Source organism: Tubulanus polymorphus, chromosome 1, assembly GCF_964204645.1.
Source record: "Tubulanus polymorphus chromosome 1, tnTubPoly1.2, whole genome shotgun sequence".
Lineage (NCBI taxonomy): Eukaryota > Metazoa > Nemertea > Palaeonemertea > Tubulaniformes > Tubulanidae > Tubulanus > Tubulanus polymorphus.
Genome location: NC_134025.1, coordinates 2,657,798 through 2,671,672, shown reverse-complemented (window position 1 = coordinate 2,671,672; position 13,875 = coordinate 2,657,798). Strand labels below are relative to the sequence as shown.

The 13,875-nt window shown below is 37.3% G+C and overlaps 2 protein-coding genes across 2 annotated transcripts; both read right to left on the bottom strand.

Moving 5' to 3' along the window:
• Positions 1 to 104: 104 nt before the first annotated feature.
• LOC141913964 (uncharacterized) lies at positions 105 to 8,900 on the bottom strand. Its single transcript, XM_074805198.1, has 12 exons — positions 8,764 to 8,900; positions 7,242 to 7,772; positions 6,835 to 6,861; positions 5,852 to 5,947; positions 5,551 to 5,578; positions 3,695 to 3,815; positions 3,532 to 3,607; positions 3,396 to 3,449; positions 3,057 to 3,291; positions 1,594 to 2,918; positions 929 to 1,006; positions 105 to 733 (listed from the first exon to the last, which is right to left on the bottom strand). The coding sequence occupies exons 2-12, from the start codon at positions 7,767 to 7,769 to the stop codon at positions 449 to 451; spliced, it is 2,853 nt and encodes a 950-aa protein (XP_074661299.1). The 5' UTR covers positions 7,770 to 7,772; positions 8,764 to 8,900; the 3' UTR covers positions 105 to 448.
• A 1,338-nt stretch (positions 8,901 to 10,238) lies between these two features.
• LOC141914205 (matrilin-1-like) lies at positions 10,239 to 13,566 on the bottom strand. Its single transcript, XM_074805475.1, has 7 exons — positions 13,446 to 13,566; positions 13,109 to 13,130; positions 12,412 to 12,969; positions 12,294 to 12,311; positions 11,971 to 12,188; positions 10,677 to 11,021; positions 10,239 to 10,585 (listed from the first exon to the last, which is right to left on the bottom strand). The coding sequence occupies exons 1-7, from the start codon at positions 13,491 to 13,493 to the stop codon at positions 10,523 to 10,525; spliced, it is 1,272 nt and encodes a 423-aa protein (XP_074661576.1). The 5' UTR covers positions 13,494 to 13,566; the 3' UTR covers positions 10,239 to 10,522.
• Between the last annotated feature and the right edge of the window lie 309 nt (positions 13,567 to 13,875).

Genomic DNA, 13,875 nt, shown 5'->3' with positions numbered 1-13,875 from the left:
GTGGGTTTTATCAACCGATAGAATTGTTGATTTGTCCAATGTCGTCGCATGTCCTCGGTAAAGCATTAAATCAAGCCACAAATCATTGGATCACATGATAAAACGTTTATTCTTACACAATTAACAAGAGTTTGATTTCATTATTTACAACATTATCGTGAGTTTGAACTTAATAAAGATATCTTGCACTTTTTTTTACGGTAATCTCACTTTTCGTTGGGATTGGAAGAGGTCGTTGAACCTAAGTACTGTATCAAAAGTACTGAAAGTTATCGGTTTAGTGAAAAATTAATGAATTATTAAGTAGTAATAATACGAGAGACTTTCGTAAATAGTAGTACGATCTTTCATTGATAATTACGTACATAACTTTGCTGACAAAATTATCTAAATTGAAGCAGGGTTCATATATATAAACATACATGTACATGCATCATCGATATTCAAACTAATCTGTTTGCAAATATTTTTTTCGTTCGGCAAAGTCGCACAATGCCGACGGTTCCTTAATAATGTGTCTCAACAGTCCTTGACTAGATGAGAGATATTTTAACATTCCATCACGCTCATTAGGCCGCATATTCATCAAATATTTGACGCTGTCGATCGACATGTGTCCTGCTAGTTGAAACGCAGGCATAAGTGCGTGTGCGCTGAACTGTAAAGAGAGTTCAGCTGCAGTTTGTTGAAGAACTAACTTATCAGCTTCGGTGAACTGACCTTGAAGAGCGAGCTGCAAAGTAAAAAAAAGCTGGCATGAGTCGGGGTGAAGCAAGTGAAAAGTAATTGATTTGGTGTCGTGTTTAACCCGCATGTAACACATTACACATGATTCAAATGAAGAGGTATCATGAAGGATCATGTCAATCTACTTCACATCGAATGAAATATAATAGCCATGTAATATAATAAAGAAATATGAAATTACCATAGCTCCGCGAGTTAATTCGGCAATCATTCGTGTAGCTAGATGAAGATCTCCGGGTTCTTTCACACTATTAGGAGCCTTAGAATATAAAAGTACACAATGATAAGAACAAAGTTTCTACACAATAACTTATTTGAACGTTCATAGATGTAGTCGAAGTCGAATCAGTTAAATCCAGCTTTTTGATCTAATCCGATAGTATCCACTTGCACATAAATGTTGTGTGAAATTTGATGTTTAATTTGAATTTCTCATGAACCACATTAGTCCAAAATGAATAGATAATACTGTATTCATTTAGTAGATCGTTGTAACTAGTTAACATAGCTTGAAATCTAGTTTTATAGTATTAAATTTTCATTGATATTTTAACTGAGATCAAATACATGTATATGGTTTGTGGAAGAGTTGAAAAGCTGCTTATTTGACAAAGAACTGAACGTATTTCATGTGGATGTCATTTGAATGATGTGTATTTTGAAGAAGTTGTCAGATGTTTTCACGTGAATTTCAGATTATTTTCATCGCGGTAAAAGATAGGAATCGCATCGAAGCTCTCGCAGCTAGTCTCGCGACGTCTAAGGCGACATACGGTAGTCATCCTTTGTGTAAGTTTGCCATCTATGAGTGAATTCCATGAGCAGTTGATTCTACATCACACTTACCAATGCATTCATAACACCACCGTATACAACCGAAACGACCGAAGCGTCAAAAACGTGCGGTTCACTCGACAAACCAACGCGATCCTTATCGTCATCGTGTCTGCTTCTCTTTTTAGACGTTGGAGAGCGAGATCTATATCTGTGCAGTGGTCGATGTGAAGTGGGAGATTTGCTTCTTCGTTTCAGAGGGCGACGTCTCGGAGAACGAGATCGACTTCTGCCTTTGCGGTGATATCTCGAATCTTTCGTTCGTGCTTCGTCTGGTTTTCTTTGATGATGATCTTTCCCGCTGTTATTTCTGTGATATCTATCGGTATTTTCCGCTGCGTGTCTCGGTGATCCGGATTTACGCCTCGGCTCTTGTTGTTGATCTTTCGACGAGCGTCTTCGATCGATATCGGTTTTATTTCTATTCGACGACGACGGTTTCTTTTCTTCTAGAAGGTTTTCTTTTGATTTTCTGATTACGGTTCTTGTATCTTGAAGTTCCCGATTGTCTCTTCCTGAAGATTTGTTCTCATAAACAGTATTTCTCTGATTTTGTTTCTGTTGATATCCTGCACTCATATTACCAGGCATAGCTTCGGTGTGGCCTTTGGGAAATTGCGGCTCATTTTGCTGTTCACTAGATTTCGTTGTATCGATACTACGAGCTCTGATTCTTTCAGCCTCTTCTAAGATGGCTTTCTCTTTTTCTTCCTCTCGTGCGTGCCAATTCACCCAAAAACTATCCTTTTCAGCTCTCTCCGAGGACTGGCGATTCCTGGTTGTTACATTCTCGCGTTTATTACTCTTAAATGCCGGTTTCGTCAGGTTCCAATTTGCTTTCGCATTTTCAGAATCTTGCAGTCGTTTTAAATGCATCGCTGCCTGCTGCCTTTGATGTTCCATATTGAATGAATTGAACTGTAATTCATTATCTAACTGTGATGAAGCTATCTGCTGCTGCTGCTGCTGCTGTTGCTGCTGCTGCTGTTGTTGTAATGCTAATATCTGTTGTTCAATAGGTACAGAATTCAGTAAAGCATTTGCAGCCGGTAGAATTGAAGGTATATTCAAAAGTCCACCTAACACACTGGCCACTTGATTCATCTGACTGACGGGGGGTAGATTTAAACCACTTCCCAATAGCAATCCTCCCAGCGCTTGTTGTTGCCGCTGTGAAGGTTGTTGACTCTGGTGAAGAAGTATCTTAGACAATAAATCGTTGTTCTGCGGTGTCATCATCTGTGATGGATTTGAAAAAACAGTCGGAATTCTATCTGCTGCCGAGGCTGTCTGAGAATTAACCATTGCCGACGCGTTCGTAGAAACTTTACTCGATTCTAGAAATGGTAATGGTAGTAATTTGTGAATGTCAAGAAAAGATGATGACAATAACAGCGAAAGCTGAAATCATCGTCTGCAGAAAGAAGCAAATGTACAAAAATCGAATTCTTGTATGCTTAAAGATGATAGAATACCATTATGGTCGTCATTATCTTCTTCCCCGGAGGACTCCTGAGCAATATCAAGCGCTTCGGACATTTGTACCACTTCCGGCCGTACTTGCATCTCCTGACTCAACATCGCGATCAAACCCTGCATCAATTTCAGAAGTTTAAGTTGTTTATCTTTTTTCTTTTGTTTGTTCGAACTGGGCGTCATTTTCTGCGATTTATACAAGATAAACTGCTGAATAAGTTTCTGCAATAAGTCCTACAAGAGATGATGAGAACATGAATATTGACAGACCACATCCAACGACTAACTCTGCAACGAATATAACACCTTATCCTGATCAACCCAGATTTGGTGCTTACTTCATCGCTCAATTGAGATTTTTCGGGGTCATTTCTTTTTTCAGGTTGCGTTTCCTGCAATTTGAAAAGGAAATTCAATATGTTGTTTTTGTGTACTAGCAGTGCTACTACCAAACTGACAATCATGCATCGAGACCTTTTTCGGTTCAGGATCCTTCGAATGACCACGATCTAGTGTACTGCTATTTGTATATGTTGGACGTGGCGTTATCCTAGAAATAAACGTAGTCCACAACAATTCAGATACCGGGAAATTACGCCAACAGAAATCAGGCCAAAATTAACTTCTTTATAATTACCGAACAGATTCCGTTGCCGGAGGATGAGAAAATCTTGCGGATGACGATTCATTTTGATTCTCAATACGAGAAGGCGGCAACGATTTTTCCACTCTTTTTACATCGCCGTATTTTGAATCAACTAAATGATACACATATCTTCAGTATAAATATATGCGAAAAAACTAATAATATCATATCAATCTAAAATCAATCCCTAAAATAGTTAGAAAGCAATCTGGAAAAAGATTTCTGTGTCGTAAAGCATAACACCGTGCAACTTAACATAAGTAACATGAAATAAGCTGTCCTGAAAGTAAAGTAAATATTAATCGTTCAATTAAATAAATGTATTCAATTTCCAAAAGCCAATTAGTACCAATTCAACTATGAAGCCTCCGCAAAAACTGTACAGTACAATATGAAACAGTCTTCTAGTTGATCTAATTTCATCTCTGAAGTTGACCTAATTTCATCTCTGAAGTTGACCTAATTTCATCTCTGAAGTTGACCTAATTTCATCTCTGAAGTTGACCTAATTTCATCTCTGAAGTTGACCTGATTGCTGAAGATAAACCTCTTAATTCCCCGACACGTTTAAGAGACTTATTTCTCATTTTAGGGCCGAACATTGAAGAGGTGAGCTTTAGTGGCCGAGTCAGTTTGATCCCGGTGGCAGCAGAGTTACTAGATTGAAGTTTCCACGCGTTGATGACTCTCTTTTCATCAGAAAAAAAGAAACCTTGAACCTACTCATAAACCCCGAGTGGCGCTCAAGCAAGTCAATAGACGAAGAGAAAAAATTTTGAAAATAAAATCCCAGAATTTCACTTCTTGAAGACAGAAATCCATAAATTCGCTCTCATTCAAAGACTAGACTTGCATCAACTACGACAAGGAAACAACCGGTAGGTGAAAACCATCAGATGCATTAAATTCAATTTCATTGTAGCATTCACTCTACCAAATCTATGTCACAACGATCAACGATTGCAGTTCGACGACTCCTGTGAAAGGTCATCTCACATCGATGACACTCTAGATATAAATTTCATCATGAAACATATGTATGAATGATACTTGAGATCTTGGAGTACGAAACCGACAGGATATATGACACCTATTGACTGTTGAGTATAAAGTTGATAATTATACTGATTTAGCATTAGCGAAGTTGAGTACAATTTTCAACTGGATCTTTCCATGAACATCTCTTCACGTCAAGAATAATTCACTGTTTACGATGACCACCAGAACAGCCTATAATATCACTACAAAAATAGCTATTGAAAAAGCATTTCATCTTCTTCCGCTTAAGTTGCCTTCTTTCATCCCGTTGAAGATAGTTGGAACTGTCCACATCTCTTGTTGTTAGTCTGATAATACTGATGGATGTCCTGACCAAATAACATGGTTTTACTGCAATTCGATAGGACAAATAATTTCAAACAGATTCTTATTTGAAAATCCGATCCAGGCATTTTCAAAACCATAATTGGAACCCCAAGGATTCACCAACTGTCTCCGTATTAGCGCCAAATTATACATGGACTCACACACATGTGTCGCTGCTTCTCACATCTGGATTCCAACAGGTCCTTTATTCGTTCAAATTGACTACTGCTGCTGCTGCTGCGGCTGCTGCTAGGTATTACGTCAATCACACCTCAGCTGTTACCAGTAGACCGTTCAAAACATTAATTTATAATAATACATTTTTGTTGTTTTTTTGTGACGGTAAAATAGAGTTTGATTATAAACATTTTTTTAACTTAGCAACACGTACAATGTAATTTGATTGATTAAATGAACAGCTGGCCCATACACATTCAGCTCGTATTAACAGTGCCTAGAATTGTAATATAAAATATACATACCTGCTTGTCTTTCACTTTCGTTTGCAATCTGAAATAGAATTTGAAAAAAAAGATTTATAAATGAATCCTTAACATTCTGATCCTTATGGATTTATTCCGCATGAATTAACTTTTTTAATTTTCACTTCACATTTTAATATTTCACTTCATTTTGATCAACATTTTTGGGGCATCTCAGAAATTTCAGGAGCGGACCAAGCCTAAAATTTCTATGCATTCCATCTTGTGGATTAGCATAATCTATGTTTTAACAGTTACAAATATACATTGATTTTTGATGGTAAAGATAGTGAAGTAATACCTTTTGTGCGATTAACTGATCGTACAGCATTCGATGGTGTTTGCCTTGACAGTGATTCGCGTACTGATGATAATTGTGGCAATTAATGTTACAAGCCTAGAAATATGAAAGACATATTGAATTACAGTATGATAAACTTCATGCACTGATCAATCGATAAAAAAGATATGCGTCACAAAAATGTAAACTAAACTTCATTATCAGAGAAACAAAAATATCATGACAATGATACAGAGTAATTTTAGAAATGAATGTAGATGTTACTAAGGAAGGGACAGGATTGAAGCTAAGCCCAGGTCGACTTACAAAACGATTAAATCGACGTAAGAACCAGAGGCAGTAAACACGTGACAGCTGATTCATTTGTCTCACAATCGTAAGACCACCTCAGTCGATTACGATTCGATCATCGCCGAGAGTCTTTAAGTTATTTGAAGCAAAATAGTCGCTGATTGGCTACGAAGATCTGATCGGGTCATAGAAAATAGAACTTGTTCTATCCTCGCGATTTGCCTTACGATCGAACTGCGATCAATCCGTCGCGATCGTAAGTGAACTCATGTCGAAAAGACTCCTTCCGAGCCTGAGCTTAGCTTAACAGACGATCGCTAAGATACAGATAAGACAAATAGATACACGAACAAGGATTATGTAGCAGATATGGTACACACTAGATACATACATATTTAGATAAGAGTTGAATATATATTTTTTCTAAGGTCATTGCATGGGTATCTTAAACTGTTTTGATTGAAATTGAATATATGAATATATACTAACTCTGAAATATTGAGATTAATATCAGTTTCCAGAAAATCGTGGTGTCAAAAGGTAGATATAATCTAGATGCAAGAAATCCCGAGATAAAGAGTCATTTTTGTGAATCTGGGAATGAGCATGTTCTACCATCTTACTTAAGAAGTGAAGGGCCCGAGTTTATAACATTTTATTAAAGAGAAAAACAATTCGTAGAAAACACCTACCTTGCAGAAGAACGGTAAATCATTCGCCTGAAAAATAGAATCAAATCGAATCAGAAAATAAGTTAACGTCTAAAAGTCATTGAAAACAGTGTCAACGTCTATACCATTTCTGTTTGTATGCATTCAGAAATTATCATAAGGAACAGATTTTAGAGACAACACATCAACACAGATGGTGCAATAATCATCGATGCGCAATGTATCTAAACATCTGTGATCACCACGTATCAGTCATCAATGAACGCGATTCCATCTACAGTAGACTACAGTCACAAAGATAATAAATCCATAAAATAGTTGAAGAATTAAACACCCCTGGTAAACGAGTTTGTAAGTGAAATTTACCAAGTCACTCAAAAAATGAGGTGAAATTAAAATTTCATTTTAACGCACACGATATATCTTACCTTCTCCGCGACAATTTTCGCATCTCCCGGATACTCTTTCGTAGGCGACTCGGGTCGGTAGACATTTTTTTCCCCAAAACTTTGAAAATGTTTGGACTGTCTATCGGTTGTTTGAATAGATTGAGCGTGCGTGCCGGGTTGTTGCGGCGTGGCTAACAATGCAGGTTTCGGTCTGTAGTCTTGTTTACCGTCGCTGTTCCAATAATCCTCATTCGATAGATTCCTCGCACTCATATTTTCGAAGCGATTGGTTTGATTCGCAATCCCTCCGGGTCGAGGTCCGGGATCGTCGAGAAGGGGTCGCAGTCCAGTAGTGCTAGTGGTGACTCCTTGTTGCCACGGACGATTTGACCGGTAACCTTGTCCCTGATGAGGAGTAGTAACATTACTTGTGCTATTAACCATCATTCTATTGTATCTGGAAGCATGCTGCTGCTGCTGCTGCTGCTGCTGCTGTTCTCTTATACCTTGATGCGTTAAAATTCGACCAGACATTTTGTTATTATCACTACTACACCAGTTTGACATATCCTGAAAAATCGAAGCAATGAAAATCATATATCGGGGTATAACCTAAATAAGCCGGCAACTTTCTATTAGTTAATGAAGCATATAGCCTAATAATCCCTTTACAACTGTACAATAATTTAATTCAGTGAGTCTGAAAAATGTATTTATCCTCAATTGATAATGTGGCTATTATACTCAGGTCTTTATGCTCTGCAGGGCACGCGTGGCTACCACTGATTATAAATCCTTCTGTTACGATGTTATATTGTGATGTTTTCAGTGAGCATCTGTTGTCAGCCGAGACCCTCAATCACTAATGTGTCTCATATTTTATCAATGTTAATGAGCTCCATTTGGAGGAAAAGAGAGAGGAGGTCGATTGTTGTGATTATTCTATCCCCACCGAAAATCTTAAGGCCTACATGCAAAATTAATTTGTCCTACAAGAATGATTAATGAATTGTTATTGATTATCTGAGTTCTCGAATGCAATAATGTTTATTACCCTTTCTACTAGTCTGAATACCAGTCGTTGTTAGCTAGGTACTAGACTACCTTTCTACTATCCTAGCCATCAAAGGACAGATCTAAGACTAAGTCATCACAAGGGAGAGTTTTTGGGTAATAAATCTTGTAATGGAAAAAATATCTGAAATCACCATTCAGTCCATATGGGGGGGGGGGGGGGGGTTAAGTTTAGGTTTTCTGATTTGTGGATTTTTTTTGAAAATGCTTTCAAAAGCTCTGTCCTGAATTCTTTAATTATTTTTTTAGACAAACCAAACTATATTTTCCCGCCATACTCCTATAACGCAGCTACAGACATTAGACCTTCGATATGCCTGGCTCCTGTAATTCGCTAATAATAACTGTCTCACTCTCGGACTCAGTGTCGTCGCGTCAGCCCAGGCTCAGAAATCCCCAGATTCAGAACAGAACAGAATAAGAAACGCGAAAAAAAAATTTCGGTGCAAAAAGAATCTGCATAAAATTCAAATGAAAGCTTACTTACCAACAGTTTAATGTCCGGGTACAGATACCCAGAATCTTATTAAAAAAAATGAAATAGGTTTATACAAAGATCTTCAGTCATTCGTTCGGATAATTCAAGCTGTTTATCCAGAAAAGTTACCACTTTCAATAAAGTAAATTTGATTTTATCTAGCAAGGGTGAGTATTTATTGCAATCATTTAGGGAGGGGTTGAATACTGCTTTCAATATCAGTAAGTTCGAATCCCACATTCCACACACATTAGCCTATACCATAGAACGGCGGCGGCTTAACGAAAAGAAACGAAGAAAATGCAACGAAAGATAATACCCGGTGACAGAAAGCACCGATGGTATTTCCATGTAAAATCCTTGTGAACTAACTTTTTGATCTTTAATAAATACCGGTACCGGGCACAGGGGCTCGTATCAGAGTTGTAGGTAATGTAAAAACGATAATCTGTTAATCCAATGTATATAGTATAATATTCTATAATATTCTATATAGAATATTATACTATATACATTGGATTAACAGATTATCGTTTTTACATTACCTACAACTCTGATACGAGCCCCTGTGGTACCGGGTATATCTAAAATCGTTCAGGCTGGTGCCAGCGCCGCACCAAGGTGAAAGTAGTCAAGTTCTGCAATTTTGCCTTTGAAATACTATACCAATTGTCGCAATTGACTAGCCGCGTGTGGGCCTAGTGTTTAGTGGGTCTGGGCCAAGGAAGATTTAGTTTTGTCCAGACTGTTCGGAAGCATCTTAAACTCGCGAAAGATAGTCTGACCATCATTCAAGTTCATGTACCCCAACATAAATCATCGTGCTGCTGGTACCCGGTGCCGTCAGATCTATACTACACACTGCAGTTCGTTGTAATAATTTACCACGCTGTCATCACAACATTAGGTTGGCCTATCAAAAAGGCATTAAGTGATGAAATTGATATAAAGTTAGAAGATTTATCATTCTGATGACACCATAAATATAGTGCCATAAGTTGAATTAGTACATTTTTATGTTTGTGCTGCAGCACACAGCAGGCTCCCACGCAGGAACGGTCCTCTTCTGTGGGTGTTCGCTATGGGTTTCTGGGAATAATCCTTTGGAAAAATTGATGAAATCGGCCGACACAAAATAAAATGAAAACAGTAACAATTCGTGGACAAAATCCCTGCAGAGAGATCTAGTAGTTGAAATGTTGAATAATATCGTCTTGTAATGAAACTCAATTTCTCACAACATTTTTCGTTCGATGGGATAGACTTCCACACACTGCAGACACCGTATTATCATTGTTAATCCTTTCGTCAATAATTCGTCCATTTTTCACATAAACGAGTTCCATGAAGCTCGGGGATAAAGGGTCAGATGCCATGGGCCACTGAAGTCGTACAGAAGTCACATATCCCATTGAAATTTCGATGTTTGAATAAACCGATAGATGAAACAATAGTTGAAAAAAGAGAAAACACAGAAAGTTCAATTCATATCGAGGATTGATTATTGTTGTATTGAGACGAAAAAAGCGCGAAGCAGTCTGGAACGGCAATGAATCGGAGGCAGCGGCGCGGGCAATTTATTTACATTGACTAAAAGCACTCTCATAACACGGCATCTGATTATAAAACAGCTATAAGTTATTTAAATTGAATATACAACATTATCTCTTAAAACATGTTTTGACAACCAGACTACTTTACAATCAATCAAATTGAAACATTTACTCGGGTTAGCTCACAATCTTATAGTGTGTAATTTTAAAATTGTCTATCCAGATGCTTCTTCCAACATGCTTAGTTCTTCAATGATGCTTTCTAGAGTTCTCTTGGTCTGGAAAGATATCGGATTATCATTGATCATCTATAATGTATGATATATTTATTCAAGTTTCACAGTGTTCTTATGGTTGTCAGATATATACCTTTTTGGCGGCGGGATGTTTACAAACTCCGGCAACAACGTCATCTTTTTTCTTGCGAAGTGATTCGTAATCAGAAACAGCGATGTAATGATTCTCACTGGTAGCTACTTTCTTCAGCGCATTCGCATCTACGGCGTCACCAACTCCCAAAACAAACACTTCAAAGTTGTCAGATTTCAGTTTCTCGCTTTCAGCTTGAAGTTCAGATACATGTCCCGGTTTACCATCTGTCACCAGAACGATCACCTTTTTAGCGTCAGATCGGCCACCGTTTGCAGATGTGAAAGTTTCAGAGCGAGCCATCGACAGAAGTGAAGTCAAACCAGATTTCGATTTCTTGTGCAACTACATAATTCGAAGAAAATTCGTTTTTATATTGTTATCGAATTTCTTCAGGAAATCCATTATATAGCGGGATGTAGAATAGAGAAAGCGTAATTTCAGTTAATATACCAAAAAAATATGTTTTTGAACTATGATCATATCGGTATAGATATATTAATTGAAGCGCTATAGACAAAATTATATTTCTACAATGTCTTACCAAGGCATCTCATTTGTCACTACAGTAAGTAATTAAACCAACGGACCCGTGGATTACTTTAAATTCATAATCCGAAAATGACTGGATAACTATGGTGGCTGATTCTGAATGGTGGCTGAGTGATGAATTTTTTTATCGTTACTTTCGCCGTACAGAAAAATTTTTAAGTATGGCCCGAATCGGCCACCATAGATAACGGACTCCTGAACAGAGTATTAACTCCTATAAATGTTACCAAAAATACATCCTTTTTATGTATTTCTGGTATTCCACAACATATCGGTTGTGCGCATAGCGCACTGGGTTCCACGAGAATGTCATAGGTTCGAGCATAGAATATATGTTCTTTCTCAAATAATAATCTCATATAATAATAGTCTTAATTTTGCTTAAAAGATGAGCTTATTTGATATCGATGATTTCCCTTTTTGTAATAAAAACTGCCCTCATAAGTTTCTGGTTACAAGTCAAAAGTGTTAGTAATAATGTGTGATAAGCAAGATAATTAACTACGGTTTAGTAGGTTAGTTTGCCTGCATACATACATATATTTTGGTTAGTTTGATTTTATTTACATGAATATGACAAAGGGTTTTGGCCTGTATACCTCATCTCTCTCGCACTTACACAAATCACCCTGGAAATTGGCATTTCATAGATTTTTCACAGCGAATCGTTAATTTTCATTCATCAAATTTCAAAATTTTCTGAATCCGATGTGGTCGACGTTTATGGATGAGAATTACCTACCTGTAATGCATCGAGCACTTTCTCTTTAGTATCGTGAGCGTTGAGTTTGAATTTCGCTAGTTCGACGCATTCGGTCGGCACGGATGCAACCTTCACCCTGTCACCGATTTCTAATTCTTTTGTAATTACTCTCATGAACTCGTTGGCTCCCGCTAAATCTACTTGCCGAGCATTTGGTGTGTCCATCACGAAAGCGACATCAGCTTTTGCGCATAAACCTTAAAACGAAATGTGTAGTATATATTGGTTATATATACGTAAAACAGAAAAATGAAAATATGCGTGGTGTGGATGATTAGTAATGGTTACTGTGACATACATACCCTGGTCATTTGGTTGATCTGAAAATGAAATAAAAAGCAATAGAATATCATACTCATGAGCAAGTGCAGTTTATTCTGCATGTAGTAATTATTAGAATATAGAAATATGATTTCTTACCCGCACAAAATCTATCGAGTATACGGTGTTGCGCTTCGACTAAATGATCATAATCGTCGACCAAAAGCACTTTTTCTCTCGTTCCAGCGATATTCAGTAATTCTTTGTCGCTGATACCTCCCCCGACACCGATGGCATATATGTCGATTCCAGCAGCTCGGGTGAGTTTGGCTTGTTTGGCAGTATCGTCCGGTTGCTGTGAGTTACCATCCGTAATCACGAACGCTATTTGAGGAACCTTGTCTGGTCTGGCGCCGTTTTTTGGCTTGAAGGTGGTTTTTCTCGCGAGTTCAAGCGCTTCCCACGTATGAGTGTCTCCTGTCATCTGCTTGAATGTTTTCACTTCTTTAAGCAAGTCGGCCTTATTCGTGTATCTATTCAGATTGAAGCGGGTTTTGGCGTGCGAAGCAAACGACAGGATTCCGAGTTGCGATTGACCAGGTGCAATGTTCAAACTTTCGACCATCTTGCGGACAAATACTAGTTGTTGATTGTAAGATTCGCTTCTGATACTGGTTGACTCGTCCAGGATCAGAACTATATCAGCGATTCCACACGCTTAATGATAATAATACAATAAATGATTTAATACAATGATAATTTGGTATACGATTTTTCAAATTGAACAGATTCATGTTTTATATTTCCTTTATTTTCATTGTCAATGTTATCATTTCATGGCTCCTTTCTATTTTACCTTTTGCGTCCGTCCATGATATCTACAATAAAAATGACATCAATTTTTTGTTACACGTGAGATGACATATAATGCATTCGGTCAATGTTTTGTTGTTCTCTTTTATAGAATAGCGTTCGGAAAATAGAAAAAATAATTAATTTCTATCTGAATCTATATTCACTGATGATGAATTCATGGTGGAATAAAAAACCGTTTAAACAAGAATAAAACAGCAATTCTAGTTTTATGGATAAATCATTGATGACATATATTTTTTTTTGATGTGTCTTTAATTTCTATCAAGATTCTATTGATTTCAGACAATATCAGACAAACAAATCTAAAGATTACTTACAGCTTGGACAACGAGTACAAACAACGAAACCAGTTTCAGGTAACCCATCTTCAGACCGTGCTGCAGTCGCGGCTCTCCGATTTTGGCAATGAATGGAAGAGCGTGATGCGGCTATTTATATAAGTGCCAGGGAGTAATTAGGGATAGATAGAATTATTTCATCATAATCCAAAAGCAGTAACAGTTATTTGTTCAGCAGCATCTCCACTAAAAAAACAAGATCAATTGACATTGTTTACGTAGTAATAGCTCAAAATTACCATAATTACAGCGAACTGTTGTCTCCATCATAATTATCTCTGAAAATGATGCTATATATTTTACATCTAACGCTTTTATGATTGAAATACTAAGAAGTACTACATATTTCCTACAACGAATCATTAAGTCACCAAACGCCTACTTTTTTCATTTTGTTTACCGTCTATCT

Coding starts and splice junctions, on each gene's coding strand:
- LOC141914205 (XM_074805475.1), bottom strand. CDS start 13,493: ATGGGTTACCTGAAACTGGTTTCGTTGTTTGTACTCGTTGTCCAAGCT. Junction 12,970..13,108: donor ATCATGGACGGACGCAAAAG/GTAAAATAGAAA, acceptor ATTATCATTAAG/CGTGTGGAATCGCTGATATA. Junction 11,022..11,970: donor AAGTGCTCGATGCATTACAG/GTAGGTAATTCT, acceptor CGAATTATGTAG/TTGCACAAGAAATCGAAATC.
- LOC141913964 (XM_074805198.1), bottom strand. CDS start 7,769: ATGTCAAACTGGTGTAGTAGTGATAATAACAAAATGTCTGGTCGAATT. Junction 6,862..7,241: donor CGAAAATTGTCGCGGAGAAG/GTAAGATATATC, acceptor TCTATTTTTCAG/GCGAATGATTTACCGTTCTT. Junction 3,450..3,531: donor AGGATCCTGAACCGAAAAAG/GTCTCGATGCAT, acceptor TTCAAATTGCAG/GAAACGCAACCTGAAAAAAG.